This window comes from Mytilus galloprovincialis, chromosome 9, assembly GCF_965363235.1.
Source record: "Mytilus galloprovincialis chromosome 9, xbMytGall1.hap1.1, whole genome shotgun sequence".
Lineage (NCBI taxonomy): Eukaryota > Metazoa > Mollusca > Bivalvia > Mytilida > Mytilidae > Mytilus > Mytilus galloprovincialis.
The window spans coordinates 251,190-261,935 of NC_134846.1; the positions used below are offsets into that span (position 1 = coordinate 251,190).

Consider the following 10,746-nt stretch of genomic DNA (forward strand, 5'->3'; position numbering starts at 1 on the left):
ACAGGCGTGTTTACAGATATCCATGAAGATTTAAGTCACGGAGGAGTGGTTTCATCTTTGTCGTCTTCAGGGGCGTAGCTAGGCATTCATTCAACTGTAGGCACACATCGGCAGGGGGTCTGGGGTCTTGATAGGGGTTCAGGGGGCCGAAGCCCCCCGACGGAAAACGGATTTCAGTATTTTGGCTGCAAAATTTTATGCACAAAAATATTAAATTTTCTGGTCATTTAATCATGATAATTATAATATACATAATGAAAAGTTCGAATGATCTGAATGGTAAATTAAAAAAACGCAATACAATTGGAAAATCAAATATTAAAAAAAATATTTACAATATGTACTGCCCATCAAAGATCCGCGTATCCCTTTAATTAAGCAGTACACCCTGTTTGGTATTTTCAAATCTATTCCGTTATGATCGATATATACGTTTAACTTAATGGATAGTACATATTGACGATCCTTCATTAAAAAAAATACGCACGTGCACGTAAACACTGATATTATACTATATAATAACACTATCCTTTTGGCTAAAAAAACATCAACCATCAATATTTTGATTCTTAAATCTTCACCCTAGCCACACAAAAACATACACACATAGTCGATGCCTAGTGCAAAAGTTCTGTTCTGTTCATACTAACGTAACAAAATTCAAGAAATTCGTATTTCTTTATATACCGCTCTACTGTAAAATCCCTACCTGCTTAGGAATTTGAATAATTGTGGTCATTATTCGTAGATCTGAGAGTACAACAAACTACTGGAAGCTAGTTGATAGATTGATTTCTAAACTTCCAGTGTAAAATATTTATACAAAAAAAAAAAATGATTATTTACAATAAACACAACAGGTAACTTAGTCCTGTAATAAGTGTTGTACAGGATGAAGGTCTGAAAATTTGAAAATGCCATGCATTGGAAAATGAGGGATTATTGGATAGGAGAAGAAAAATTGCCTTTCAGTAGACCAACTACGATCTCCTCAAGAGTCGCATTCTCTCTACAACTGTCCCCATTCTGACCAGACGTGACTACGTCTTTATGCATCCTGCACAGCCAAACGGACGACCAACATTGGCAAGTCGGGTGAAGACAAAGTGGAAAGCTAGTTGAAAACTAACAACAACTAATTAAAAATTCATTTGTCTAAGTAGAGGTTCATTCAAGTTTTTGTTGATAGAATTGAAATGATCTGAACCAAAGTTCTAGTTTATAGTTTCTATATAGGAACACACATAAAACACATTCAATTCTATCCAATATGCTATTCACTAAGGACGAGAGACTAGTGTACACATGACATTCGAGTTGTGACACCTGCACTGGAGCTCATCTACATATAACGTTGTTTATTATTTTTTTTAACAAAAAAAAAATATTTGTGAAAAAAATATGTGTAGGCACGTGCCTTAAGTGCCTAACGGCAGCTACGCCCCTGGTCTTCACAACGATTTGTAGAAAATATGCCATACTTCAAGCTGCTGTCGAATTATTAAACCACTGAAATTGGTTCCATAAAGTCAGGCTCCACAGATTCTGAACCCGATTTGTTTGAGACAGAATGGTTATCGTGTCAGTTATGAATATCCGCTGCATCAGGGATATTTTTTGGCTTAAATTACTGGAGAATACAGGCTTTTCCCCCTGTAGAAAAATGCCAATTTGAAAAAAAAATGGCTTAAAATTATTCCCAAAAAGACAACTTTTTTTCCAACCAGTGCAGTCTCAGTAGTAATTGTGCATAAAAACAAACTGAAAAACACTCATTTAAATATTTTTCATGCCTAATATGACTATATGTGCAGATTTGATGGTCTATTTATGTATATTCACTGACAATAAGGGGTCTTATTTCAAATAAGCGTTTACCTCTTGAAAGGGGGTCTGCAAATTGAAGTTCCTTTCAAACTCATGGTATTTTAGATTACCCAATTTGATAAAAATGACACATATTTTCCCAATAAAAAAGGGTAGAGGTAGTTTTGAAAAAAGCCAACAATATCACTGTGCATCATCGTCAATGATATCATCACACATCATTACATGTGCCTGAATCTGTATAAACAGTTTACTAATAAACTTTTTTGTTTGTTATTTGTCTTAAAATTGACACGAGACGACAGCGTAAAGTACTCCTCCGTGACTTCATGGATACCTGTAAACAATTTCCATGTGCTTTATCATTAAATGGTCACATGAACGCTTGACGGGAAGCTAAGAAAAACCTAACTTGAAATGCGTAATTGACCCAGACTTTAAATCATTTCCGGAAAGGACCCAAAGTTCCGAATCGCGTCAATAGAGGTATTAAAAAAAATTTCTTCAAATTTAAAGCAATAAAATTTTCACAGTCGGGAGGATTTTCAAGGGTCGGTCGGTAAACTGCAAACAAACAATATTTTAATTTAAGCCTAAATAGTCCAATTCGGTAGGTCATATTCATGAAAAGGGAAGGGGATTTGAAGTAACCACGTAAGAAACATATCCGATATCATCTGTGAAACGGTTATTCCATAACGGTCAAACAATTGTTTGTTCGCAAAATTTACGAAGGGATGTTTTCAACTTCACCATTTTGGAACTCTTGGTTTGATAGCTTCCTTGTGATCAGAAACCCTCTATCAAGGAAATCATGATAGGAATTACAAGCGCGGGAATATCTTATCAATTGGGAGATATATACTCTGTTTGCAGGCGCTGCTCGAATGTTACTACCTAGAAATGGAAAGTTCACAATTGGGAAGCTGAAATCATCTCTTTTGCCGTTCAGTGTTGTTTTCAACCGACCCTCATTGTCAATTTCGAGATGTAAGTCAAGATATGAGGCCGACTTAATTGTATCTGTTGTATCCTTTATCTCTAGTTCGATGGGATATATGCGTTCAACATAGTCACCAAATTTTTAATTATTTAGTGAGAGAACATCATCTATATAGCGGAAAATAAAGTTAAAGGATATTGCTTCTTCCTAAGAAGTTTAGTATGAAGTCAGTCTCATAATAATAAAGAAACAAGTCGACAAAAAGATGGCACAATTGGTTCCCATTGGAATGCCGACAGTCTGTTTAAAACATGTCCTCCACACGTAATAAGTATTTGGTCAATCAAGAAATCAAGCATCTTGATAATGCCAGTTTCAGAGAATTTATTGTTTGAATCATAGTGATCCTTTACAAAGTAGAATGTATCCCTCTTTAAGACAAGATACTTTTATCTACGTCGGTCATTCTTTTTTTAATGAAACAAAGCAATACCAACTCTTTCAATTTGTCATTAAGTTTGGAATAGGGAATACTTGTGTAAAGTGTAGAAAAGTCAAATGTTTTAATACTATTGCAAGATGAAATAGAGCCTGTTTAATGCTTTTCAATGTGTATTGACGGTTAAATGATTAAAATGTTCGATATGTTTTCACAACTCATTTAATAGCTTTATCTAATATTATGATTATTTAATGCAAGCCATGTCGTCTAACAGAGGGTATTTTTGGATATATTTATATATAAGGTTCAATCATGATTGCTTTATTGTTAACCAGTGAAAGATATACATTTCAGGCATATTCAGGACAATCAATGCAAATTTATACAACTGTTATGTGCCTGTCCCAAGTCAGGAGCCTGTAATTCAGTGGTTGTCGTTTGTTTATGTGTTACATATTTGTTTTTCGTTCATTTTTTTTAACATAGATAAGGCCGTTAGTTTTCGTTTGAATCGTTTTACATTGTCTTATCGGGGCCTTTTATAGCTGATTATGCGGTATGAGCTTAGCTCATTGTTGAAGGCCGTACGTTGACCTATAGTTGTTAATGTCTGTGTCATTTTGGTCTTTTGTGGATAGTTGTCTCATTGGCAATCATACCACATCTTCTTTTTTTTTTTTTTTTTTTATATCTGCTGTGTTAATAAGTAAGACTACATCTTAGATGGAAAATGCACAAAACGGATAAAATATAATGAAAATTGATCAAACAATTGAAATACACAAACTGCAGAAATAAAATATTTTGGTGTTTGTTCTGGCTAATAAACTTTTCTAAACATCATTACAGATGATTTCATTGGGTGGAATGATGTCTTCCATTCGTACCAAGTAATACCATTGGTGTCATACTTCCAACGTTGAAGATACTGTCCGTTTAGATTGACATTGGTACAACGATTATACCACCAGGCTCCATTTCTAGTATTTGCACAGTTAACTGTGGAATCTCGATCGTTATCCCTGTCCTTTGTAGTAAAACTCATTCCACTATTATACCATAAACCATTTCCTGTTCAAAATAATTGAAATATATGTAATACTATTATTACATTTTTTTAAATAATATTGTAACAAACTTTCTAATTATTTATTTTCCTCCTAAAAATTCATACCACTAAGTTAAATAAAAACTTAACGACACAGCCCTTGCACGGTAGGTGATATAAACAACAATTTGCTCGTATTTAGTATTTATAATTGTTTTTATCTGACCTCCTATACATTTCTAGGACTATGCTTGGTTAAAAGCAACCCCGTGGGGACCGTGTATATTCCATATTAGGTGAGTAGGCGGGGCTTATTTCAATACAAGGTTAGTAGTGTTGTCATCTCCTTTTATACAAACAAAACGGTGTTGAGTAAAAATCTTGAAGTTTTAACAGACGAAGAAATTGATAATGAATGATTGAAATAAATTCATAACTGAAACGCGTTTAAAAGTAACACGTTGTTGTTGGCATTTGATTTTAACAATTATACAGACCAATGGAAAATGGTTCTTAATACATGTAATACTAACGGTATTGATGACTTGATGACTTTTTAGACTATTTAAGTCTTAATACCACATGTTAAGAGAGTCGGTCAGATAAATTCGGGACAAAGTGTCATTTGGGCTCTTGTGAAGAGTGGTCGCATTGACAACTATACCAGATACATTTTTTTAATACGATATCTATGGGGTCAGTAAATTCGCTCTCACCCAATATGAATTTTACTGACCCTATATATATCGTATTAGGTCACTAGCACACTATGTAACTAATAATATCACGTTAATAAATTAAATTAAGTAGTGATTGTAATTTAAGAAATTCACTTGTATACATAACAAGAAGATGATTGCCAATGAGACACTCTTCGCAAGAGACCAAATGACACGGACATTTACAACTATAGGTCACCGTATAGCCTTCATCAATTAGCAAAGCTCATATGGTATTGTCAGCTGCAAAAGGACCCGAAATGACATATGTAAACCAATTCAAATTAGGAAACTAACTGTGTAATTAATGTAAACGAAAATGAACGAAAAAACAAATATGCAACACAGCAACAGACGACAACCACTGAATTACAGGTTCCTGACTTGGGACAAGCACATACAGAATTTTTCGGAGTTTAGATATGTTAGCAGGATCCCAACGCTCTACCTAACAGTGGTGTTTCTGTACAACATAAGAACGAACAATATAAAACAGTTGACAAAGGCTTAAACCAGTAAATGGATATACACATAGAAATACTTCTAACAAAAACACCGAATGAACGTACCCGGGTACGTGTACATCCAAGCAACAAAAATACACTAAATGCAGACTTAAGAGTACTCGCAGTTATTGATAGCTAGTTAAAACCCAATAACAACAATTTAAAAAATAATGCATATAAGACTTATTTATCAATCATTAGACATCCAACATTAAATAAATTTAGTGTAAAGAGGTCATAAATAGTCAGCAAAAAGCAAAAAAACATGACCTTGTACAATGCCAAGAAACAGGTATTGACAGTTTGAAGTTCAATGAATTTGCATCTGTATTTACTGATAGTATTAAGTTTGCTATTATTTTCTGAGGAATGATAAATTTACCGACATTAAGGTTTTCGAAAGTATCTTAAGGTATGTTATAAGATCTATCATAGAAAAAGAGTAAAATCACAAAAATACTGAACTCCGTGGGAAATTAAAAACGGAAAGTCCCTAATCAAATGGCAAAATCAAAAGATAAAACAAATCAAATGAATGGATAACAACTGTCATATTTCTGACTTGGTACATGCATTTTCTTATGTAGAAAATGGTGGATTGAACCTGGTTTTATAGCTAGCTAAATTTCTCACTTGTATGACAGTCGCATCAAATTCCATTATATTGACGCGTGAACGAAACAAACAAACATATTGGGTAAACATGTCAAAAATAGGGGTAAAAAGTCAATATTGTGTTATAATCTAAACCACTAAAAACAAACAAATTTGTAACAAAGAAGCACTAATTGCCTTATAGACAACGAATATTAGCAAAAATTAAAGACAAAAATACACAAATTTACCATAGTACAATAACTCAATGACGGGTATATAAGTACAAATCCACGTCATATATGTATCAAAGAAACATAACTAGAGGCTCTTAAGAGCCTGTGTCGCTCAACTTGGTCTATGTGCATATTAAACAAGGGATACAGATGGATTCATGACAAAATTGTGTTTTGGTGACGGTGATGTGTTTGTAGATCATACTGTACTGATGATTCTTGCTACTTACAATTTTCTCTATCTGTAATGAACTTGACCCTTTAGTTACAGAGGAAAACATTTTGTAAAATTTTACCAAAATTTACCAAATTAATGAAAATTGTTAAAAATTAACTATCAAGGACAATAACTCCTTAAGGGGTCAACTGACCATTTTACATTTACATTTTACCCCTATGTTCTATTTTTTAGCCATGGCGGCCATCCTGGTTGGTTTGGCGGGTCTCCGGACACAATTTTTAAACTAGATACAATGATGATTGTGACCAAGTTTGGTTAAATTTGGCACAGTAGTTTCAGAGGAGAAGATTTTTATAAAAGTTAACGACGGACGACGACGACGACGGACGACGGACGCCAAGTGATGAGAAAAGCTCACTTGGCCTTTTGGGCCAGGTGAGCTAAAATGGCATATAACAAAGCACATAGCAAAAATGAAAGACAAACATATAAACATGTTTTACAATAGCACAAAGACGGGATGCATAATCATAAAATGTCTTAGTCATAAGTAACTTTGAAAAACATATCTTACGACTATTACTATACGACATGTCCTATGAGCATCATAATAAATGCCTTGAACATAAGATACGTTCAAAAACTGTTTACGTGAACCACAAAAAAATGGAGATTCACACATATAGAACAATATAACATGAACTTTACTCACCGATATTCCCATTATATCCACGAACTGTGAGTATGTAATTGGTGGACGCATTTCCTACAGAAAACGTTGAATATTTGGCAAATCCTGTGATTCCATCGAAGTCGGTAAGATCTATACGTAATTCATATTTTCCTGTCGACGTTATATCACTTATTTTCCGATTACCTAAAATGAAATTAAATAGCTAAAGTATACCCGATGATGGTTATTGTATTGACTGTAACGAATAACACGTCAATCTCAACGTCATCAACATGCAGGTCTAGTTAATAGTTAAAGTTATATGTACACACAAACAGGATAGGCTAAAATTTTTGAGACTATAAAAAGCTTGAACAGAATATCCAGTATCCAAAACAAACATGTTTATATACTGATTGTAATATCGTACTTATTGTAAGTATAGTTCTTAATGTTTTCATTCAAAAATGTCTAGGATAAGTTTTAAAAAGACATCAATAATTTCACTTCACGGATTGTTACGAAATTTGGACAGAAGCTTGATTGTGTTCAAGAAAATATCACATTACAGTGTTCCGTGTTTTACTGAGAAATTATCTTCCTTTTTACAATCAACATTACACGTTAAACATACAGACAGAATCACAGTGAAAGCCCAGAATTCCATAGAACTGTTTACATTTTGCTTTACGTTAAACTGTTTAAATACATTTTTATACATTAAGAAGTGTCTATAAACAGTTAGCTTAAAACCAGCATAGATTGTGCCCGTACAAAGTAATATGATCTGGACTAAGTGTTGCATGGTGTTTGTTTGTATGTCTTTAATATTACTCATAACAGATTGAAGTTGCTATTCGAAAAAAGAACTTATATAAAAAATTACCCAGCCAAAATTCTGCCTCCAAATTACCGAATCCATTTTCATATTCCTCCCATCCTCTGAAAAAGTTTGTTGTACCGTTTATTCTTCTCTGAAATACCTAAAAAAAGAAACTAAAAAATCAGTATTATTCTTATGAATGCTGCTTAACAGTAGCAAAAATTCAATTTGAAAAAATCATAAGATAGAAACGCATTAATTTAGACATTTAAGGCAAGTTTCTGAATACTCAATGATCTGTTCAAAATACAATAAAAGAAAAATTATATTTAAATATATATCAACCATTTTAATTTTTAAGGATTTTCTTTTGGAAATTTTTGAATACACTTAAAATACTTAGTTTTGGTAAAGACCACACAGATTATCGTTTCTCATATCAAATTAGATATAGATAATTTAATTATGAATTAAAAGGACTAATAAAATCAAAAATAACACTTTATTTCATTCTTACCGTCCAATTTCCGTTATCTGTTTTAAAATCACAATACACTGCAAAACTATTGTTGTTAGAGACAGGGTATATTGTATAAATTCCGTTGCTTCTTTTCTGAATTACATCTTCACATCCCTTTGGTCTTAGTTTACTATCTTTTGTGTTTTCTGTAAACGATTGTCACATGAATAGTATTTAGATGTGGTCAGACTATTTATTAATATATAGTATACAGATGTTTTCCATTTATGTTTTTTTTTAAATTTATATAATGGGAAAGTGGTAATTGTGTTGATTATAATATTTAGAAAATAACAATATAGGTCAGTAGCTTCCTTATAATTATTCTCTATTTAGAAATTAATGATACGAATCGCGAAGGTTTTCAATTGCGGCGATTGTAGTTTACAACTGATTTTTACACTGTATTGTTGTTTGAGTGTTACACAATTATCCATAGAAGAATTTCGAGCGCCGCAAACAATATTTACTCTGCCACATTATGAATTTGCCTGTTATTTATATGTAGTCATAAATTACTGTGTATGGTACCTGTTTTTATACTTTAACCATGCTTTTAACTTTTTGGGTATTTTGTTTTGATTTGCAACGTTTTACAGAAAGCTACTCCGGTACCGTTTATATCTTGCTTAATGGTATACGTTTTGATAATCTATTAAGAAGACTGTAGGATGACCTTAGCGCTTAACTTAACTGTTTTTTTGGTGACTTGTGGATAGTTTTTCCACACTTTTGTTTGTAACTTTGATTTGTCTCGTCTTCATCGATTAACGAGATGTAAACAAAGGTAACTATTGTCATCTGACGTTCTCATTGAAAATCATTCAACATCATGAACATCTTCTCATTTGAATAAGGGGTTAAACCTAATACGATTTACTTGTTAACTGTACATGTGTTAGCTTTGAATTTGTCAATTGTAATTAATGCGTTAAATTTCTCATGTTGCCATCCACATGTCTTTATCTTACTTTAATTAGTGAAATACTTTTTAACATGTTTAATATTCACCTTATTTATTTATCCTTTAATTCATACTGAAAGTAATACGTATTTAAGGTAGTGTAATGTCAGTGAATGTTTATTCGCTATGAAATTAAGCCATTATAAATTGTAGTTAAGGAGGTAGACCTAGGTTAATGGAAATAACTCTGAAAATCATCAGTACGTTTATGTCAACCATTTTTTAAAGCTTTTAAAGCTTTTTTAAGCTTCTAGGTTACATAAATTATTTTCAATCTGTTTCAGGTAAATGCTTAAAATACATGGATGAACTTGACTTTTACAAACGCTTAACTGATTTAAAGAGTTATCTTCCTGAACCAAGGTCTACCCCCTTAAATGTTAAATAATTGTTAATGTCAATGAAATTAGATTTCTTACCGTTGTCGTTATCGTTAGGTATCTGATAAGCATATCCATTTAAAAGATCAGTAAAATAAGCAGTCAAGTTTCTTTCAACATTAGAAATTTTCTGATTAAAACTCGCCTCTATATCTTTTATCTTCACTTCAAGTGCATCACTCATACACTCTTTCCGTTTCCATAACTCCTCTATGTCTTTCATTTTCCCTTCAATAGTATCACTTACAAACTGCTTAATACGAACATTTGCTTTTGACATGTCAAATGTAGCCATTAATGGAGAATTCTGGTTATCGAGTAAACGCACCTCTACATCACTTTCAGTTTCTAATGTGGTCACTGAGGTCAACCAAAACACTGCGTATCCATAAATCAACATTTGAAACATTATGAAGTTGTTCTTGCTTCTATTATTTGTTGTTTATTGACTGAATCCTTATTATTAAAACTATTTATATTCTTTAATTTGCGCTAATAAACCCTATGTAAGTCAGTCAAGTACTTTGTTTGTCTTGTTGTGTAAGTAAAGTTAATTGCTCTTCCAACAAGATATCTCCCTTTCTAGAGATCGACACTTCGCATCTTCAAGTAGGTGTTGGTTTCTTTGACACCTTAATTTGTGATTATTCATTATTTACAATAGCTCGGGAGAACAGAAGATTCTATCTAGCATCTATTGTAAAACCCATATACCATTTATCTGAATATTCTGAATTGGAATACACAACAGTTTGTACGTCTCTTTACATATTTGTCATTTTTATGCCCCATTTATGGGCATGATGTTTTCTGGTCTGTGCGTCCGTCTGTCCCGCTTCAGGTTAAAGTTTTTGGTCGAGGTAGTTTTTGATGAAGTTGAAATCCAATCA

At 32.7% G+C, this 10,746-nt stretch overlaps 1 protein-coding gene across 2 annotated transcripts; it reads right to left on the reverse strand.

The window, feature by feature from the left end:
• Positions 1–3,931: 3,931 nt before the first annotated feature.
• Positions 3,932–10,311, reverse strand: LOC143044185 (microfibril-associated glycoprotein 4-like). 2 transcript variants are annotated; one of them, XM_076216079.1, is made up of 5 exons: positions 9,896–10,307; positions 8,510–8,658; positions 8,056–8,152; positions 7,209–7,373; positions 3,932–4,283 (listed from the first exon to the last, which is right to left on the reverse strand). In XM_076216079.1, exons 1-5 carry the CDS (start codon positions 10,263–10,265, stop codon positions 4,033–4,035), a joined length of 1,032 nt encoding a protein of 343 aa, XP_076072194.1. In that variant the 5' UTR covers positions 10,266–10,307; the 3' UTR covers positions 3,932–4,032. The 2 variants fall into 2 exon arrangements, with proteins under 2 accessions (XP_076072194.1, XP_076072195.1); XM_076216080.1 differs by lacking the exon at positions 7,209–7,373 and having other exon boundaries at positions 9,896–10,311.
• Between the last annotated feature and the right edge of the window lie 435 nt (positions 10,312–10,746).

Bases quoted from the DNA above. Each gene is read 5' to 3' on its own strand.
- LOC143044185 (XM_076216079.1), bottom strand. From the start codon at position 10,265: ATGTTTCAAATGTTGATTTATGGATACGCAGTGTTTTGGTTGACCTCA. The intron at 8,659-9,895 runs GTAAGAAATCTA...AATCGTTTACAG, and splicing joins ACCTAACGATAACGACAACG to AAAACACAAAAGATAGTAAA. The intron at 7,374-8,055 runs GTAATTTTTTAT...ATTTCATTTTAG, and splicing joins GGAGGCAGAATTTTGGCTGG to GTAATCGGAAAATAAGTGAT.